Raw genomic sequence first — 22,342 nt, forward strand, 5'->3', positions numbered from 1 at the left:
GCATTTTGCTTTAACCATAGTGTAGAGGGCAAGTCATTTTCTACTATTTAAGCATTTACCTGAACAGTAATAGTAACGCTAAGCCAGGTAAATTTTATAAAGGCTGGGTTTGACCGGTTGCGTGTGACCATTTGCTAACTATTATACCTGTTTTTGGTTTACTCTCTGTGGTAATTGCTACTATGATATGGTTTATTTTAGATCTTTGCACGTTTTTCGAATGTCGAGAAGTTTGCTGTGGTACGGAGGTCAAACCGATACCCAAAACAGTCCATAAAGGATTATTTAATTTCCTAAACAAATTGATCTACCAGTGGTAGCCCTCACTCATCATTTTTACCCTTTGAACGATAAGCCATCAGGTATTAATTATGCTTGTATATGCTTGCTATTTCATGGTAGACCTTTACATTACATTATAAAGACAAAAATGAATATCAGCATGAAGACCTGGTCATATTGACGCTTTCAATCTGCGCCATAGATTAAAAATTCATGGTAAACCTAAGAGCAATTGCAAAAACCGTAAAGGTGGCGGTGGGTGGGTGGGGGTGGGGAATGTTCACGACGATAATCGCAAGATCCATTTCTAAGACGTCAACAGCAGTTCACACAGGATATGTGTGAGAAATAATACATCAATACAGCTGTTAATAAAGTAACAATCAGTTCAGGAATCGACACTCTGCACTCGACAGCCAACTGAATTTTGACCTTGTAGTACGTAAATAATTTCTAGGTGGAATAAAAATACGGGTACCTCAGTCGCACTTTGAAACTTGCAAGACAAAGCTTTACTCTGAGGATATTGTGAGGTACATTGGTCGCTAAACGGCTGCCCTGTGAGGATGTTGCTATAGTAAGGAATTGTTAGGTATTGTCCTGTAATGTATATTTTAACTACCACACAAGTATAGCCTGTAACTGTTTTAATATTTACATCAATTTTAAATTTTAGCTTTTCTAATTTTCTGACAATTTAAGCCCAATTTAACTGTGATGTGTTATTCCTATATTGCAAACAAAGGAAAACTGCTGCAAATCACGACCTATATATTCACGGCTCACAGATAATCTATAATTACAGCATATCAACCACTCGTCGACAATAATGTCAAAGGTAATATAATATGTAACCACAACATTTACATCTGCAAACACACCTTACAGGCTACCACAATAAACACATTCAGATTAAACATGCAGTCTGTAACATTCACAGGTGATATATAACCACAACATATACGTTCTCACTTCACAGGTGATATCTGATCACAGCATATACATCCACATCTCACAGGTGATATATAACCACAACATATACATTCTCACTTCACAGGTGATATCTGATCACAGCATATACATCCACATCTCACAGGTGATATATAACCACAACATATACATTCTCACTTCACAGGTGATATCTTATCACAGCATATACATCCAAACCTCACAAGTGATATATAAATAAAACGTATACATTCACACCTCACTGGTACTATCTAATCAACGTATATACATTCTCACCTTTCAGGTGATATCTAACCACAGCATATACATTCACATTTCACATGCAAAATATAACCACGATATCTGCACGTACACCTCACAGGTACTATCTAACAGGTGATATCTGTGATATAGGTGATATCTGATCACAACAGGTACATCCACACCTCACAGGTGATATCTTTGCATGTACATTTACCGTGTTAAAACATTATTTAAAAACCTATGTGCTTCTCTGTCGAAGGCTTTCTCTTGGTCGAGCTTAATGAAATATACTTCGACGTCATCATACTCTACACAGTGTAAGGCATCAAGTAGACTACATATTGTGTCGCTATATCCCTATCGGGAACACAACATGTTTGACATTCATTAACGATTGTTCTTGTTGATCATACATCTAGGAATTATCTTGTAATCCACGTTAAGTAGGCTGATTGGGTGCCAGTTTTTAAAAGAGAGACCTGTCTCCTCTGTGCTTATAAATAAGTAAAATAACTCCACTTTTCATTACTCTTTTTACCCCTGTGCTGGAGATATCCTCATATACACCAACCAAAACTGAACCTAACAGTCCCCAAAAGTGGCGATAAAACTCCACCCTTAGGTCGTAATTACCCGGGATTTTATTACAGGTCATAGCACCTAAAGATGTCCTCATTTCTTCCAGTGTTACAGGCTGCTCGCACAGGAGCCCATCATCCTCATTTAAGGCTACCGCTGTGAAACCTAACACAAATTTCTTGGCTTCTTCATCAATCGGGTTAGACTTGTACAAGTAACCATAATATGAGTACATTTCGCCTAAAATGGCTCTACAATCTGATACTATATTGCCATTTGGCCCCTTCAAGCTTTTTAATATTTTTTTTTTGTCTTGTTCGTTTTGAACAGTACAAGAGGCAAGCACGTCTAACACTCTAACTTATATGTGGTATTATTCTACTCACATGTGGTAGTTTACAACTTATATGCGGCATATAAAATTAAGTAGTGAAATGCGAAAAGTTGAACTGTTCAATCAGTAACCACGTTTAATAATCCAACTTACAAGTGTTGTTATACAACCAACATGTGATATCTTACAACTTATATGAGGTGTATTTAATTACGTTGTAAAATACCATATGAATAGCTTAAACAGTACAAGAGGCAAACACGTTTAAAAATGCAACTTATATGTGTCATCATACAACCGACATGTGGTATTTTTTACAACCTATACGTGTTGTGGTTAAAGAAGATTTAAAATACCAAATGCAAAGGTTTAACTATTAAAATTTTTCCACCGCTGTAGAAAATCGTCGCCTTTCCCGGATATATCAGCTATATATTTTTCGATTTTATAATGGTCAGTTACTGTTTTCTGCAGGTTAATTATGTTGAATTTGACGTCATTTCGTCTCGTGTCAAAGATGTACTTTTTGATAAAATTGTCACTAAATTTAAAGGTGAAGAATTGTGTTTCTCGCTCCATCCCCTAATAATGACTTTGGGAGTTATTTTAATATCAGTTTTCCACTTTTACCTTTCACCTTAAATTTTTGTTTGAAATCTTTAAATGTCAGCAAATTTCCTTCTGGATTTTAAAAATCCCTTATATACCTTACATTATTTTGTGGCTAATAAAAAAAATTTGGTTCTTTAAACCTTGGGTTATACCATAAATGTTCATCAAGAATATACTCAATATTTGTCTGATATTTTTTGTTTGTTATTTCCTGCCATGCCCTTAGAGTATCTACCCAGAAAGGGTTGTTTACTCTTTTTAGTATTAGCGGTATATACTTACCCTCTAGTGTGCATAAACTTTTTGTATCATTTTGACATATACGTACATTTTGCCATTTATATTTCGCTAATATTTTCTCATCCAAGATATTTTTAACGATTGCACAAATGGTATTAAGTTTACCATCCGTAATCCACCTTTCGAGTAGTCCTTTATGATAATGGATCTTTGTATCCTATCTTGACCATCATTCCAAATGAATTTATAAAGTAATACATTTATTTCTTTCATAGTACTATCTGGTGGGTTTGGGAGGAAAAGGAGCAAATGAATTAGTTTTGATAGGGCTAGAGATTTTATAACTGTTATTTTTCCTAACAATAATAAGTTTCTAATTTTCCATCTTTGAAGATAAGTTTTCAATTCCTCTATTCTAGCCAAATAATTTATTTTCCATACGTTATTAAATTCCACCGTTGAGAAATTTATGCCCAATATGTTAAGTTTTTCCACCCAATCTAATTTCACTTGCTGACATAGTTTTACATTGGATCCGGATAGAGAACCTATCCGTGCTGCCTTTGTTTTTTCTATATTGATTTTAAATCCTGAATATTTGTAAAATATATCTAAACACGATAGTGCTTCTGAGAGAGACTTTTCAGACCCATCTAAGATTAACTGTGTATCATAAGCATATTGGCTTATTTTATGTTCTGTTTCGTTTTTATTTGTTCCCTTTATATCTGGGTTTTTTCGTATCACTGAACCTAAAATGTCAGCACATAACAGAAAAATATATGGAGAAATTGGATCTCCTTGTCTACATCCTCTACTAATATTAAACAGAGGGAATATAATGCCGTTTTGGAGGATACACGTAGAAATATCAGTTTGAAACAATTTTATCCAGGATCTTATATCTTGTCCAAAATTAAAGGTCTCCAGTATTTCTTCTATGAATTCCCAAGAGATAGAGGCGAATGCCTTTTCAAAATCTGTTGACAGCAGTAACCCGGGTATTTGTCTCTCCTTTGTTTCAAACATTGTGTCGTAAATTAGACGTACATTCTCTGCAATGCATCTTAAGGAAATAAAACCCTTCTGATCTTCATTTATAATGTCATTAAGAACTGTTTTTAGCCGTTTTGCAATGCAAGCGCTGTAGAGTTTGTAATTTACATTTAATAAGGTGATGGGTCTCCAGTTTTTAAAATTATTTCTAGGTTTATTTGGTTTTGGTAAACATGTCATAATCCCTTGCTTTTGAGATCGTGACAATTCCCCTTTTAAAAACTTTCAGTTCCTGCCCTAAAACAAAATATCCTACATCTTTCCAGAACATCTTATAGAATTCTACAGGGAAACCGTCCATTCCTGGAGTTTTATCATTTTTCATGTTTCTCAAACAGTTTGTTAACTCTTCCAAAGTTAATAACCCCTCTAATTTAACTGCATCACCATGTAAGAGTCTATCTAGTTTTATATCCTGAAAACGTCCCATAAGGTTTTTTTCCTCTCTTACCGTTTTTGTATACAGATTAGAATAATAATTTATCTGTGCCTCCAGAATATCTGCCGTTTGGTATATTTCTTTCCCATCGTCAAGTGTTAGTTTTGATATAAGTTTGTTTGTGTAATTCCTTTTTTCCATAGCTAAAAAATATTTTGCCCGTTTTTCTCCTTGTTCGATCTTTCTTGCTTTTGACCTAGTAAGCAATCCTTCTATTTCTTTTTTGCTCAGCTTTTGATATTCTATTTTAAAGTTACTGAGTTCATCTAGCTTCGAATCTGTTACATTGATAAAATTTGTTTGAATTTCCCTATCTATTTCTTCAATTTGCTTTTCCAGTTGTGTTTCTCTTATCCTTTCTTCTTTCCGTTTCTTGGCGAATATTTAATTGTTTCTCCTATTATTTTCATTAGCAATACTTCTAAAATTAATCGATCACTGATGCAAAGCTGTGTTCAGTCTTTAGGAATATTTTTAAAAATTGTCTCTGTTGTATATTATAGAACTGTATTCATCTAATGTTTCGTCAATAATGTTTTCGATATATGCTGAGTCTTTTAATAGTGAACAGTTTAATTTCCAGTCACCTTTGCCACGTTCACAATTTATGAACTTACATTTCAATGTTATTGCAGAGTGATCGCTCCTGTATCCTGGACTAATTTCTGCTTGTGTAGATATATGAAAAATGTCATCAGATACTAAGAAACTGAGTTATCAGATAGTATATATCCTTCACATTGCAGTCATCGTTATCTAGCTGATAGGGGCTGGTGAGTTGGTTATTGGCCTCCCAGTCACGTGGTCTTTGGACGCTGGGTGTCATCTCTGACATGCCACATGTATATTTCTGTATCAGGTAAAAGCTCACATAACTCTACATGACAGATTACTTGTATATTTCTGTATCAGATACAAGCTCACACAGATTTACATGACATATTGCTTGGATATTTCTGTGCCAGGTACAAGCTCAAACACATCTCTGTGACCTATTACTTGTATATTTCTGTATCAGGTTCAAGCTCAAATACATCTCTGTGACATGCCACTTGTATATTTCTGTATCAGATACAAGCTGAAATGCGTCTCTGTGACATACCACTTGTATATCTTTGTGTCAGGTTCAAGCTCAAATATATCTGTGTGACATACCACTTGTATATTTGTGTGTCAGGTTCAAGCTCAAATACATCTCTGTGACATACCACTTGTATGTTTCTGTATCAGTTTCAAACTTATAAACATCTGTATGATATACCAATTGTTTTTTGTCTGTTAGGTATAAGGTTACGTATGTCTACATGACACTCTGCTACTTGCAGTCAAACCCACATTGATGGCCGATTGAGTTGAGAATCAGGGATTTCAGTTCGATTGACCAACTAATGGTTGTTGAAACGACAGCCGCGATAATTTAGCACTATAGCACTTTTAAAGGATCGCAGCGAACCACAGAAATTGTAGGTAGTCGTATGTCTGTTTTAAACTACCTTGAAAAAGGAATTGTTTGGCGATTTTGTCTAGTGTTTTGTCTGGTGCCTCAGGCATGGCATTAAGACGATTGTGTGGTGTGTCTTGTGTGGTGTGTCATGGTATGGCATGACACAGGCATGACATTCCGGCAAAGAGATACGAAGAGTGTGTAAAGAGGGGAAATGACCGAAAACGTTGATCACGCCGACGTTAAACCCATCTTAAACAAAACATTCAAATCTCCCAACTTTTATGATTTTATTTGCGGATTACAGTTGTGCGAAGAAAAGAGAAATTTTCCCACGCAAGGGGTCTGTTTCTCATGCTTTCATGGTGTACATGTTCAAATGTTAACAAGATATAGCTTTGAGAATAAAGCATGCCTCTGAGGAAGATCGATCTGGCAAGTGTGGTTTGCACGTCATGGCCACGATTCGAATTTTAAGGGGAGATAACTTTGGGATGAGTTTTCTTACACTTATCTCCCTTTGGGGAATTTATAGAATGCAGTTTCACTTTCGATTGACACCATTTTCTCGCCGCCATCGCAGAAAATAATGGAGTACATGTCTGTGAGATTCTCTGAACAAAACATAAACTAGAGCATTCCTGTGTGCAAGGGACAAAAGTAGAAAAGAAGACACCAACCTCTTCATTTGAAACCATACTTGGAAGGCCTACAGACCCATCTTTATAGAGATCAGGTAGACCCACCTTTAGCGGTTATTCTTTGCATACATAGACGGCAGGTAGAGCCACCACTTAATTGCATACTCTCCATACACTTCTGTATCAGGTACAAGCTCACATAGATCTACACAATATACTACTTGTATATTTCTGCGTTAGGCACAAGCTTACAAAAATGAACATGACATACCCCTTGTGTGTTTCTGTATTATGGCATACCGCTTGTATAGTTCTGAAATAGGTACAAGCTAACATAGAACTCAACATACCACTTGTATATTTTTGTATCAAGTACAAGCTCACACAGATTTACCCAGAATGTCGCTTGTATATTTCTGTATTATATATCAATTTACATAGATCCATACGATATACCGCTTGTATACCGCTCGCATAGATCTACTTATTTATTTATTTGATTGGTGTTTTACGTCGTACTCAAGAATATTTCACTTGTACGACGGCAGCCAGCATTATGGTGGGTGGAAACCGGGCTCTGCCCGGGGGAAAACCAATTGCTGACAGACCTTACCACGTACGGCCGGAGAGGAAGCCAGCATGAGCTGGGCTTGAACTCACAGCGGCCGCGGAGGCCCCTCACATAGATCTACATGACACACTGTTTGTATATTCCTCTGTCAGATAGAAGTGCACTTAGATAATATGATATACCACTTGTATATTCCTGTAACAGGTACAAGCTTACATAGATCTACATCACATACCACTTTTATATTTCTGTAACAGATACAACCTCACATAGATCTACATGGTATACCACTTGTACATTTCTGTATAAGGTACAAGCTTACACAGATCTAAATTATATAGGATACCACCTTTATATTTTTGCATCAGGTACAAGCTGACATAGATTTACAGGACACATTGCTTGTATATTTCTGCATCGGGTACAAGCTCAACTACATCTCTGTGACATACCACTTGTATATTTCTGTATCAAATACATCTATGTGACATACCACTTGTATATTTCTTTATCAAATACACATCTGTGACGTACCACTTATATATGTTTGTATCAAATACATCTGTGTGACATACCACTTGTATATTTCTGTATCAAATACATCTCTGTGACATACCACTTGTATATTTCTGTATCGGGTGCAAGCTCAAATACATCTTTGTGACATACCACTTGTATATTTCTGCATCGGGTACAAGCTCAACTACATCTCTGTGACATATCACTTGTATATTTCTGTATCAAATACATCTATGTGACATACCGCTTCTATATTTTTGTATCAAATACATCTCTGTGACATACCACTTGTATATTTCTGTATCAAATACATCTTTGTGACGTACTACTTGTATATTTCTGCATCGGGTACAAGCTCATCTACATCTCTGTGACATACAACTTGTATATTTCTGTATCAAATACATCTCTGTGACATACCACTTTCATATTTCTGTATCGGTTACAAGCTCAAATACATCTCTCTGAAATAGCACTTGTATATTTCTATTTCCGGTTGAAGCTCAAATACATCTCTGTGACATACCACTTTCATATTTCTGTATCGGTTACAAGCTCAAATACATCTCTCTGAAATAGCACTTGTATATTTCTATTTCAGGTTGAAGCTCAAATACATCTCTGTGACATACCACTTTCATATTTCTGTATCGGTTACAAGCTCAAATACATCTCTCTGAAATAGCACTTGTATATTTCTATTTCCGGTTGAAGCTCAAATACATCTCTGTGACAAACCACTTGTATATTTCTGTATCAAATACATTTCTGTTACATAGCACTTTTATATTTCTGTATCAGGTTCAAACTAAAATACATCTTTGTGACATACCACTTGTATATTTCTGTATCGGGTACAAGTTCAAATAAATCTCTGTGACATACCACTTGTATTTTTCTTTTTCAGGTACAAGCTCAAATACATCTCTGTGACATACCACTTGTATATTTCTATATCAGGTACACGCTCAAATACATCTCTGTGGCATACCACTTGTATATTTGTGTATCAGGTTCAAGCTCAAATACATCTCTGTGACATACCACTTGTATGTTTCTGTATCAGTTTCAAACTTATAAACATCTGTATGATATACCATTTGTTTTTTGTCTGTTAGGTACAAGCTTATATATGTCTACATGACACTCTGCTACTTGCAGTCAAACCCACATTGATGGCCGTTTGAGTTGAGAATCAATGATTTCAGTTCCACTGATCAGCTGCCGGTTATTAAAACTACAGCCACGATAATTTAGCACTATAGCACTTTTAAAGGATCGCAGCGAACCGCAAAAATTGTAGGTCAGTTGTGACCTTCCCCTAGAAAAGACTGGTTGGCCTGTCCTGTCTAGTGTCTTGTATGGAGACCCAGGCATGGCATTAAGACGAAGCAGTGACTTGGCCTAAATCAGATTGTGTGGGGTGTCTTGTGTGGTGTGTCATTCAAATTTCCCAACTTTTATTATTTTATTGCGGATTACAATCGAGCGACGAAAAGAGAAATTTTCCCAAGTAAAGAGTCTGTTTCTCATTCTCCCATGGTGTACATGCTCAAGAGTTAACCAGATATAGCTTTGAGATTTAAGCATGTCTCTGATGAAGATCGTCAGGGATGACTTGGACGTTATCGCTACCAGTCATATTTTAAGGGGAGATAACTTTGGAATGCGTGTCCTTCCACTTATCTCCCTTTGGGGAATTTATCGGATGCAGTTTTATTTTCGATAGACACCATTTCCTCTCCGTTATCGCACAGCCTGAACGAGAAGTCTGTGTAATGTGAACAAATAATGGAATACATGTCTGTGAGAATCTCTGCACATAACAAAAGACATAGCTTTTGTGAGTGCAAGGGAGATAGATAGAAAAGAAGACACCAACCTCCTCATTTAATTCAAACAACTTCTTCATTTAAATCAGACCAGGTAGGCCTACAGACCCATCTTTTTAGAGATGAGGTAGACCTACCCTTAGATGGTATTCTTAGATGTATATTTCCGTATTAGGTACAAGTTTACACAGATCTATATGACATACCGCTAGTTTATTAATTACATACCGCTGGTTTATTAATTACAAGATCAACAAATTTCCATATGGCATACCATTTGTATATTTTTGTATTGGGTAAAAGCTTTCACAGACTTACATGGAATACCGTTTTTATATTTCTGTATACGGTACAAAATTACATAGCTCAACATGGCATACAAAAAATCTACATCACATAGTGCTTGTATATTTCTGTCTTATGGCACACACTTTTTTAGTTATGTATTGTGTGTAAACTTACACAGATATACATTACACACCGCTTGCCATTTCTGTATTAGGTACAAGCCCTCATAGTTCTACATGACATACCATTAATATAATTCTGTTTTAGGTACAAGCTCACATAGATCTACATGGCATACCACTAGTTTGATTATCTTTTATTTTTAAAATCACAAATTTTAATATGACATGCTATCTTTATATTTCTGCATCATTTACAAAAGTACATTGATCTATATTACTTATATATTACTGACTTGTATATTTCAGTGTTAGCAACAAGCTCACATAGATCTATATGACATACCACTTGTATATTACTGTATTAGGAAAAAGCTGGCACAGATCTACATGACATACCCCTTGTATATGCCTGCATTAGGCACCTGCTCATATATATCTACATGACATACCAATTATACATTTCTGAATTAGACCTAAACTTACCTAGATCTACATGACATAGTGCCTGTTTATTTCTGTGTTAGGTACACGCTTTCTTAAATCTGCATAACATGCCACTTGTGTATTTCTGTGTCAGTTACCATCTCACATAAATCTGCATGACATACCACTTTTATATTTCTGTATTATGCCATACCGCGTGTTTAGTGACGTATTATGTATAAACTTACACAAATCTACATTACACAACGCTTGCACATTTCTGTACTTGGTACAAACCCACATTCTAGTTCTACATGACATACCACTTGTATATGTCCGTAGTAGGTAAAAGCTTACATAGATCTATATAACATACCGCTGGCTTTTTTATTGTTGTATTAATTACAAAATCACATATTTCTATATGACGTACCACTTGTATATTTCCATATTAGGCACAAGCTCATATAGATCACATCCCATACCACCTTTTTTATTTCTGTAACGTCACATATATCTACATGACATGGCACTTGTATATTTCTGTATTAGATACAAGCTCACATAGATCTTCATGACATTTCGCTGGTATATTTCTACATTATCTATCAACTAACATAGATTTATATGACATACCACTTTTATCTTTCTACATAGTAACAAGCTTACATAGATCTACACGATATATCGCTGGTATATTTCTGTATCAATTACAAGATTACACAGTTGTATATGACACACCATTTGTATATTTCGTTGTCAGGAACAAGTAAACATAGATAAACATGACACACGGGTTGTATATTTCCGTGTAAATTACAAGCTCAAATAGATGTACGTGACATACCACTTGTATACTTATATGTTAGGCACAAGCTCACAAAATTTTACATACACACAACATAGATCATACATAGATCTTTCAGTTAGAAAATTACATAGATCTACATGACATACCGCTTTTAAATTTCTGTATCAGTTACAAGCTCACACAGTTCAACAGGACAGACCACTTGTATAATTCTTTATCAGAAACAACCTCACATAGGTCTAAATGACATACCGCTTCCCAAGCAAAGAGTCTGTTTCTCATTCTCTCATGATGTACATGCTCAAATGTTAACAAGATATAGCTTTGAGATTAAAGCATGCCTCTGACGAAGATCGATCTGGCCAGAGTGGTTTGCACGTTTTAGCTACGATTTTTAGGGCAGACAACTTTCGGATGCGTTTTCTTAGACTTATCCCCCTTTTTGGAATTGATCGTGTACAGTTTTATTTTCGATGGACACCATTTTCTCTCCGCACACCCTGAACGAAAAGTTTGTGTAATGTGAACAAATAATGGAATACATGTCTGTGAGGATCTCTGAATATAAAAACCATAGCTTTTCTGAGTGCAAAGAATATAAGTAGAAAAGGAGAAACCAACAACTTCTTCATTTGAATATATATGTAGGCCTACAGGCCCATGCTTGTAAAAGTAAATCCAAAGTGAATAGATTGTATTCTTTCTAGACATAGACGTCAGGTAGACCCAGTATTGGATTGTATTCTTTCTACGCAGAGACGTCAAGTAAACCCACAGTTTGATTGTATACTCTCTGTACCTAGACGTCAGGCTGACCCACCATTCCATTGTATACTCTGTACACAGAGCCGCCAGGTAGACCCACCACTTGATCATATATTTTCTGTATTTGCAGACGTCAGACCCACCATTAGACAGTATACTCTCTATACACGGACGTAGTGTAGACACACCATTTGACTGTATGTTCTCTACACACAGATGTGAGGTAGGCACACCATTTGACCGTATACTCTCTACACACAGATGTGAGGTAGACACACCATTTGACTGTATATTCTCTACACACAGATGTGAGGTAGACACACCATTTGACTGTATATTCTCTACACACAGATGTGAGGTAGACACACCATTTGACCGTATACTCTCTACACACAGATGTGAGGTAGACACACCATTTGACAGTATACTCTCTAGACACGGACGTAGTGTCAGCACACCATTTGACAGTATACTCTCTACACAGTGATGTCGGCTGGCCCACTTTTTGGTTCTTTTTTGGACTTAAAATTGTAACATCTTGAAAAATCTTGACATGGTGAGAATTTGTGAGTTACAGATTAATGTTGGCAGAGACGAATTTTTTTAGTATGGCTGGCACGTCAGATACTACTGTTGGCCATGCAGCTGTCTGTTACTTAACTACATTATGTAAGTGCTCGTGGAGCAGTTTGCCCCAAGCAGAAAAGATCTATCATCGTTATATAAGGCTATCGCACCTTTAGGATTCCTGATGAAATTGCTTGTTCGCCTTAGGCGCCCTTCTGGTCTCCGACTAGGTATGACATGGTCTGTGACTTTATCCAGATCGCCGAATTCTGCATAAAAACGACCTCAATTTCTATTCTACAAGGCACTGTTTTCTCTAATGATTACAGGTCAAACCGAAAATAACGGCCGAAAATTTGCGACGATGGATTTAGAGGATCTGGACTGTTCAATATGCAGGGACATTTTTAAAGAGCCCGTGGCACTGCCCGACTGCCAACATGTCTTTTGTAGGCAATGCATCCAGTCCTTGGTCGATGCAGCCCACAGGGAGACCCAGAGTCCGCGCTGTCCTGATTGTCGTTGTCCAATTGACCTGGGAAAGAGGGGTGTCTTTGAGCTTCCCCTCCAAAACCGATTGAAATCAATGGCAAGGAAGGTCAAGGAAGAAAACCAGCAGTTCATATATCATAAGAGTCTTCATGAACATGAAGAGCATTGCTTAAGGGACATTAAGCTGGAAACCAAAGCTGCAAAGGTAACTTTCCAATTGCCCTCAAAAGTGATTCTGTCCCATAAATGGAATCAAAGATCGATTAATTCAGATATTTGTCCATTAATCGTAGAAACACACGATGTTTAGTTCAAGGCCACCACAACTGGCGAGATTTCCTTGTGTTACCTTGTCGGTTTGCTGATTATACACGCGGGTAATGGGGAGAGGTCTTATACATTCGTTAGCGATCAGTAGCTTTCGGTCATTATCGGAATGCCAAATGCAAGAAAGTGCAGCAGTTACTTGTCAAAAACCGTGTGATTTTCGCTAAACACCTTGAAAAAGTGATGGTGTCTTGAGTCCCGTTTTGATATTTGGCGTTAATAACAATATGTTACCTAACACGTTTGTTTCTCCAGGAAACCTTGACTGAAAAAGTAAAAGAGTGTGAGAAGACAAAGACAAGAATATTGGCCTGCAGTAACATTTGTACGGAGCTGTCTACACTTATAAAGGTCTGTAAATAACGACTTTTTTAGCAGCCTTGCTTGATATTACCTAGCACTTTTTATGTCAACTTTTTGACAAATACACAGTAGTTCACGGTCCATGCTTGGCACTGGGGTTGGGGTGTGGGTGGAGGGTGGTGTGGGGGAGGCCGCTACGGGTATGTGAAGAGTTAGCTGAATGGTTTTGTGGGTTGGTATATAAAATTATAGATTGTGAATATCTCTACTGTATCGTTGTTTCATTTGCGATGTCCTGTTTAGCCCCTTGTATTTACAAGGGAGGGCAGCAAGGTAGAGAAGCGAAAAAGCCAGTTAGTGAGTTGACTTCTGTAGTTGATACACACCCGCTACCTTAGTCAATGACTATTGAACGTAGCAGAGACAGCAGCTGAGAGGACTGAGTAAGGTGGTGACAAACTGTACGCCTGACAAGACGAGCGTGTTCCATGCTCCATTACGTAACTTCGCCTTCTCTTCTTGCCCCGACCTATTGGGGTGGGCTGGGGAAGACAATAACCCTCATTAGGTTTAACTACTGTTTGTTTATTACAAGTTCCCGATGCATCTGTGTATGGTCTGTCGTTGCTCATCTACATAATGGCTGACACATGCAGTCTCACTCACAAATGTTCTCTCTATTCCAAAGAAAAAGAAGAGACTGATGCTGGAGGAGATAGAGGCAGCCTATTTCAAGGCGCTGACGAAGTTAAAGACCTGGAGAAATGTAGCGGAGGCGGAAGTCAAACAGCGAGAAGAAGTCCAGACCTCACGTCACGACCAAATTATGACGCTACTCGTTGAAAAGCAGGCCGAAATCGACAGAATTATAGAGTCGTCTAAGTCGTTATCGTCTGAACCGGATCATTCGTTATTGAAGGTGAGACTTAGAACGAGAACGGGTCGTCACTCTGTACTCCCATTGAGGGCCGTCTTCATCTTGTTGATCTGGAATGTCCAATATGGTTGACGGCTTGTATATATGTACAAAGGTCTGTTCCGACGCCCAGGTCGTCCCACTTGCACGTGATAGGTTACCATCATGTCAGTCATACATGTATCATCTTCACGTTTTTGTTATATGATATGTCTGAGCATGTATCACAAGAGTAACAGCGAATGTAATAAAACAAAATGACAGTTATCAAACAGTGGTTTTGAAATGCAAAGCTTTCCTCATTCCATTGTGGTGAAACAAATCACTCTTGTACATATTCACAATCAACTGAATAAAATACAGGATATAGGTAAGAGAAACCATAGAGGTACAGGAAAATTTAACAGTAATGTTAGGACATTCACAAGATAATGGCTACATATGTTGTCACAAGATGATGACTATATATGTTGACACAAGCTGATGACAACATGCGTTGTCACAGGCGCACGGCCATATACGTTGTCACAAGCTGGTGACAACATACGTTGTCACAAGCTGATGACAACCTAGGTTGTCACAAGCTGATGACAACCTACTGATGACCACATACATTGTCACAAGCTGATGACCACATGCGTTTTCACGAACTGTTGACAACATAGGTTGTCATGAGCTGATGACTGATACGGGCTGATGACCACATACGTTGTCACAAGCTGATGAGCACATTTGCTGTCACAGGCTCATGAAAGCATTGAATACCTTTGAGGTGTATAGCCTTCATGTTCTCAAATCGCTGACTGTGGTACGTATATTGCGTGAGTACGTAGTAAGGCGGTTGTCTTTCTGATTGACTCATAAAGACAGTAAATTCTCTCATCATTGATATTTTTTTCTTTTGATAGGAAATAACCCAGTCAAGGACAAGGTAAGTGTATGCGGTTCCTTCGGAAATAAAAGACCAGTGTGGGTTAAGGAAGAATTTAGTGCTTGGCGGCTTAGCTAACACGAACGGAATGCACTTTCTAAAAGTCATGCAAAAGGCTATCTCAACCGGATGAAGTACGCTCTCACACGGATACAGTACACAACCTCACATTGATACGAATGGAATGCACATTCTGAAAGGGATGCAAAAGGCTATCTCAACCGCATGAAGTACGCTCTCACACGGATGCAATACTCAATCTCACATTTTCACTTACATACAAAACACTACCTCACAGAGATACAATGCGCTACCTCACAGAGATACAATAGGCTCTCTCACACATAGATACAATACCCTCTCTCATACGGACAATACGCTTTTTCACACGGACGCAATTGGCTTTGTCACATGGATGCAATACGCTTTCTCACCCTGATGCAAAACGCTTTCTCACGCGGATGCAAAACGCTCTCTCACGGGGATACAATTCGCCCTCTCACACGGATAGAATCGGCTCTCCCACAGCGATACAATACGCTTTGTCACAGAGACGCAACGCACTCTCTTACATGGATGCAATACGCTTTCTCACACGGATGGAATGGGCTCTACCACAGGGATGCAATACAATCTCTCACACTGATGCAATGCACTTTGTGACAAATATACAACGCCTTCTCTTATACGTCTATATAACTTATCTGGAATTTTTGTAAACAAGTCAGTACTATGTGCTTGCAACAACCGCTTGTTGAATGCTCACAAGTTTTGTAGTTGACGAATACTAGATATGCCTTTCAGAAATGCCTATGTAGATGCCAGCTAACCCCCCACGAAGATCACAGTGAACTAACAGCTATATAGTTACTGACCACGAACCGTGTGTCAGGTGATACACTAATGCATCTCACGGTAAATAATCTAATATATTATAAAAAAAACAACGGTTAAGTTATTGGAGATTAGACATCGACGAGGAATTTGAAGAAAAGCCAAGCATTTGCCGCTCTTTTAATTTATTGATTTATTTATTTACTTCATTGGTGTTTTACGCTGTATTCAAGAACATTTAACCTATATGACAACGGCACCATTATAGTGGAAGGAAAGAGTTCTTATGTCTACATGTCACATAATAATTAAAACAGTTATAATTAGGTTTAACCATTTTCTCAACAACCCGAATTCCGCCTGTTTTAGTCCAATAAATATGTATAGCTTTCACACAGTGTACGTCCTCAGGTCAATTATTAACTGGTCAGTCAGGTAGAACTTGTCCCATTCCCGAAACAGACAGCAGTGTGGAAGTCACGTTTGTGCTGTTCCCGAGATAAACAGCAAGGTGGAAGTTGGGTTTCTACCATTCCCGACATATCCAACGGTGTAGAAGTTGCATTTGTACCATTCTGAGACAGGCAGCAGTGTAGAAGTTGCGTTTGTACCATTCCAGAGACAGACAGCAGTGTGAAAGTTTCAATAGTACCATTCCCAAGACAAACAGCAGTGTGGAAGTTCCATTTTAGTATTCAGCAATGATAGGCAGCAATGTGAAAGTTTTATTTGTATCATTTTAGACGGGCTGCTGTGAAGAGGTTTGCGTTTGTACCATTCCAGTTACAGACAGTACTGTAGAAGGTGCGTTTGTACCATTCCAACATAGACAGCAGTGTGGAAGTTCGATTTGCACCACTCCTAAGACAGAGCCGTGTAGAGGTTTCATTTTAGTATTCCAGGGATACAAAGCACTGTAGCAGTATCATTTGTATCATTCCGAGACATGCAATTGGGTGGAAGTTGCGCTTGTACCATTCCCGAAACAGGCAGCAGTGTGGAAGTTTCATTTGTATCATTCCGAGACACGCAGCTGTGTAGAAGTTGCTTTTGCGCCATTCCAGTTACAGACAGCAGTGTGGGAGTTACAATTATACCATTCCAGAGACAGACAGCAGTGTGAAAGATGCATTTATAATATTCCCCAAACAAACAGCAGTGTAGAAGATTCATTTTTATTACCGCAGAGACAGACAACACTGTGGAAGTTGCACTACCTCGTGAAAGACAGCAGTGTCGAAATTGTACTATTCTCAAAAGAGACAGCAGTGTGAAAGTTTGAGCCATTGCAGAGATAGACAGCATTGTGGATATTTCATTTGTACCTTCCCAAGACAGACAGCATCTTCAACATTTCATTTTACAATCCCAGAAAGCAATGTTGAAGCTGCCTTTGTACATTTCCGAGAAAAACAGTAATGTGGAAGGTGCATTTGTATTATCCCAAGACAGACTGCAGCGTGAGTGTTTTATTTGTACAATGCCAGAGACACTCAACAGTGTCGAAGTCTTGTTTCTACCGTTGCAGAAACTGTGGAAGTTCCATTTGTATCGTTCCAGAGACAGACAGCAGTGTGGAAGATGCATTGCATCATTCCCGAAGCAGGTAGCAGTCTGGGAGTTTCATTTGTGCTATTCCAGAGAAAGACATCCGTGTCAAAGTTGCGTTTGTACAACCCGCCATACCCGCATGCGCAAACAGTGTTCATCGAGAGTATTTGTACCATTGACGCACTGAAGCTGTTAAGAATTAGAAAAGAAAACAGATGTTTTCCCCTCAGTTACTTGCGGAGCCGTAAAATGGACATGATTTTTTTTTATCTGCAGTTCTTTTTTCACTTTTGCAGTCGGAGTTTATCTTTTTTAAGCAGCGCCTCCTCACACTATCTATCTCACTGTGGGTGGATAGATGTTGCTGTTTATATTGGATAAAGCAGACGACAAATATAAACAAAGAAACAAAATGGCGATTTTTTTCTATCGGAGTAAACGTTTATTTTAAAGGAGAAAAGTATCAGGTTACAGATATTTTAAAGTCCATAGGGGCGTTTGAATGCTGCGCAATAAGAGATAATAACGGTTTCACGAAATCTTAATTTTTTTTACATATGGGTCTGATAATTTTTCCTGCGAGTCTTTCTTTCAGCGGCCTCTCATAAACGTCACAGTTGACCACAAATCATGGTATGGCAATCAAACAATGGGTCACAAAACGAACGGATCCACGATGTCTGATATTTTCCACGATGCAAAACTTAACCGCCGGTACACGAATCACTGCGTCCGGGCTACGACAGTCACAGTTCTTGCTGATGCCGGAGTTTCTGTGATGGACCCTATGTGTGTGACAAGCCAGCGCAATGAATCCAATGTACGGAGTTATATCACCAAACCGTCCGTTTCAAAACGCCGTGAGATCAGCAATACCATGCATGCTTCAAGTGTGTTATCAGAGAATGCTGAAAATGAAAATGCCGTTGAGTGAAAATACTCCCTTGTCAGTCACGCCCATCCCAGAGCAAAATCCCAGTTTTCAGTCATGCCTCAAGGTTTTGGAGGGTCGTTCAACAATGCAACAATAAATAACAGCAGAGTTCACGTCAACTTCACATCCTCAGGATAGTGGACTGGCTGCAGATCGTCCATTTCAACCCCCAATCCTTGTTTGATGTTTATCCGTGTTAAACTGTTGTTTCCCCCCCACCACAGTGTTCAGTCCGTTTACTCATGTTTTCTCTCTGCCAACGCTATTGTCTGACTGCCGCCAATATATCGCCGTTGACCCAGATCTTCAAATTTGGTACATCATGTGACCTTTATGCATGGGTGTGACGCGTGTATTTTACGTAACTGGTACGGCGCACTGAGTGAAACATGTGTACGTGGCTGGTTTAATGTACTTATAACTTTGTACAGATTGCGTCATTACAAATTTATATTGTGATAGCCATCCATTGTATTTCACAATACTATAAAGGTAAATCATATTTATCCTCATGATACCTTTAACATATAAATTATAATATATTTTTTGCTTACTTAAAACAAGCATAAACACATATCTATGATGTTTTTATTGCTTTGTTTTTTATGAACATACGTTGATGACATAAAATGTTCATTTTATTTTAACTATTTACGCGCAGAATCGACACCCATTTAGAGAAATGGATTGGTTTCATCCAAGACAAGGAGAGCGACGTGGAAACACTCAGACGGTCCGTGGAAGAGGAACGTGTGACCCCTAGATATCTGCGCGTGTCAGAATGTTCCACGGGTCAGGTAGGGTAACATGCAGGATAACATCGCTACTCCATATTATGTTAATATGTCTCTCACATTTTGAAAATCAGCCGATGATCTGATTGCACTTTTGATTCGATCTTCTCGCAGACTGATAACATGCTGGTTTCAAAAATAGCCATTTTGTCGATAGATAATAGAGGTAGATGCATTATTACCTGTTCATTAGTTTAATTCTGGTTGTGTGTTATGGAACGTTTACATAAAGGCATCATCTGTGGTTTAGTTACGTGTAGTATGGAAAATTATGGGCCATGTTGGTATTTATAGAGCGTATTGTGGTTTTAATGGAAGACTGTGTGTTCAGTGCGCTGTATATTGTCAGTCGACGTCATGTGTTGTAATAGTAAACCGTTCGAATACACGTTTCCAAACAATTTGTGTTACTCCGTGACCACTTACTGTGACATATGCGTCATATGTATCGGACTTGGACATTCTAGTTCACATGAAGGGAGCAACATTTAGGCGATACTATGGCGTATATATTGACAACTTAAGTAAACAAGGAATTGCTGAAAATAAAATTTCCCATAATAGCCCAATGCAATTGTGGCGGAGAGCCATACTGAGTTTTACGTTGTATATTTCGATTAAACCAATCACTCCTTTGTTTCATTTCTTTGTAGCTAGATTTTAATGCTAAAAGCAAAAGATATTATTTCTGGCTATACTCATTCATATTGCCGTCTGATATCATGTTTACCGCAGTTACAGCTTTCGTTTAATGAATGTGAGAATCAGCTGAGCTCTGTAGTGCTGTAAATGTGTAAATTTTTGTTGCTCCGTATTACTTTACAGACTGTAGCTCAGGGAGAAGGTTTGTACCTGTGTGACATATGGTTGCTCCTCTTTACTTTATAGACTGTAGGTCAAGAGAGATTCTTATACCTGTGTGTCTTATTTTTGTTCCTCTCCATTTACAGACCGTAGCTTGGGAGAAAATTCTTTGCCTGTATGACTTATGGCTACTGTTCATCACTTCACAGACTGTAGTTCAGAAGAGTGTCGTGTACCCGTGTGACCTATTGTTGTTTCTCTCCACTTTGGAGACTGTAGGTTAGGGCGAGTCCCGAATCTGTGTGAGGTATTGTGGCTCCTCTTCAGTTTACAGACCGTAGCTGAGGTGGAAATCCTGTACCTGGGCGAATTATTGTTGTCATTTACTTTACAAACGATAGGTTATGAAGGAGTCCTTTACCTCTGTGACTTATTTTTGCTCCTCTCCACTTTTGAGACTGTGGGTTAGACGGGAGTCTACACATAAACCTGGGTGACTTATTTTGGATTTTACTTCCTCTACAGATTGTACGTCAGGAAGTGGGGGGGGGGGGGGGGAGTCCAGTACTTATTGTTGCACCTTTTCACATTGTAAACTGTATTTCAGGGGGGAGTCTGTACATGTACCTTTGAGACTGATTTTGCTCCTTTTTACATTACAGACTGTAGGTCAATACGGAGCCCTGTACCTGTATGACTATTTGTGGCTCATCTTTATTGTTGCTCCTCTCCACTTTATAATATTGTTGCTCATCTTCACATTACTGACTATATCAGGGGAAGGTCATGTACCTGTGTGACTTATTGTTGCCCCTCTTCACTGTGTAGAATGTAGCTCAAAGGAGAGTTCTGTACCTGTGTAACGTATTGTTGCTCCTCTTCACTTTACAGACTGCAGATCAGGGCGGAGTCCTCTGCCTGTGTGACTCAGTGTTGCTCTTTTCCACTTTACAGACTGTAGGTGAGGGGAGTCCTGTACCTTTGGAACTTATTGTTGCTCCCATTGTAGATTGTGGGTCATGCGGAATCCTGTACCTGTGTGCCTTATTGTGTCTCCTCTTTACTTTACAGACTGTAAGTCGAGAGAGATTCCTATACCTGTGTGATTTATTTTTGCTCCTCTTAATTTACAGACTGTAGTTTGGGAGAAAATTCTTTGCCTGTGTGACTAATGCTTACTGCTCATCAATTTACAGGCTGTAGGCCAAGAGGAAGTCCTGTGTCTGTGCGACGTAGTGTTGCTCCTCTCCCACCTTAGAGGCTGTAGGTCAGGGCGGAGTCCTGTATCCGTGTGGCTTATTGTTGCTCCTCTTCACTTTACAGACTCTAGGCAGAGGGGGAATCATGTACCTTTATGACATATTGTTACTCCTCTTCACTTCACAGACTCTAGGCAGAAGGGGAGTCATGTACCTTTAGGACATATTGTTGCTCCTCTTCACTGTAGGTCAGGGGGATGTCTGCACATGTACCTGTGTGTACCTTTTTGCAACTTTTTACTTCACAGGCTGTAGGTCAGGGGGAGTCCTGTACCTGTATAAACTTTTGTTGCTCCTCTGTACTTTACAGGCTGTAGGTCAACAGAGAGTCTTATACCTGTAAGGTTTACTGTGCTCCTCTCGACTTTAGAGACTGTAGGTCTGGGGGAAGTCCTGTACCGGTGTGAATTATTATTGATCATCTTCACCTTAGAGACTGTAGTTCAAGAGGGAGTCCTGC

General features: G+C 38.5%; 1 protein-coding gene across 1 annotated transcript in view; it reads left to right on the forward strand.

The window, feature by feature from the left end:
- Positions 1–6,784: 6,784 nt before the first annotated feature.
- LOC135477801 (nuclear pore complex protein DDB_G0274915-like) overlaps positions 6,785–22,342 on the forward strand; it is a 37,596-nt gene continuing 22,038 nt past the window's right edge. The window contains exons 1-6 of the mRNA XM_064758004.1: positions 6,785–6,934; positions 13,067–13,434; positions 13,812–13,907; positions 14,548–14,778; positions 15,684–15,706; positions 19,687–19,822. Coding sequence (XP_064614074.1) covers positions 13,102–13,434; positions 13,812–13,907; positions 14,548–14,778; positions 15,684–15,706; positions 19,687–19,822 — 819 coding nt within the window. The 5' untranslated portion in view covers positions 6,785–6,934; positions 13,067–13,101. The remainder of the gene's footprint in view (positions 6,935–13,066; positions 13,435–13,811; positions 13,908–14,547; positions 14,779–15,683; positions 15,707–19,686; positions 19,823–22,342) is intronic.

This window comes from Liolophura sinensis, chromosome 11 (genome assembly GCF_032854445.1).
Source record: "Liolophura sinensis isolate JHLJ2023 chromosome 11, CUHK_Ljap_v2, whole genome shotgun sequence".
NCBI classification, from domain to species: Eukaryota; Metazoa; Mollusca; class Polyplacophora; order Chitonida; family Chitonidae; genus Liolophura; species Liolophura sinensis.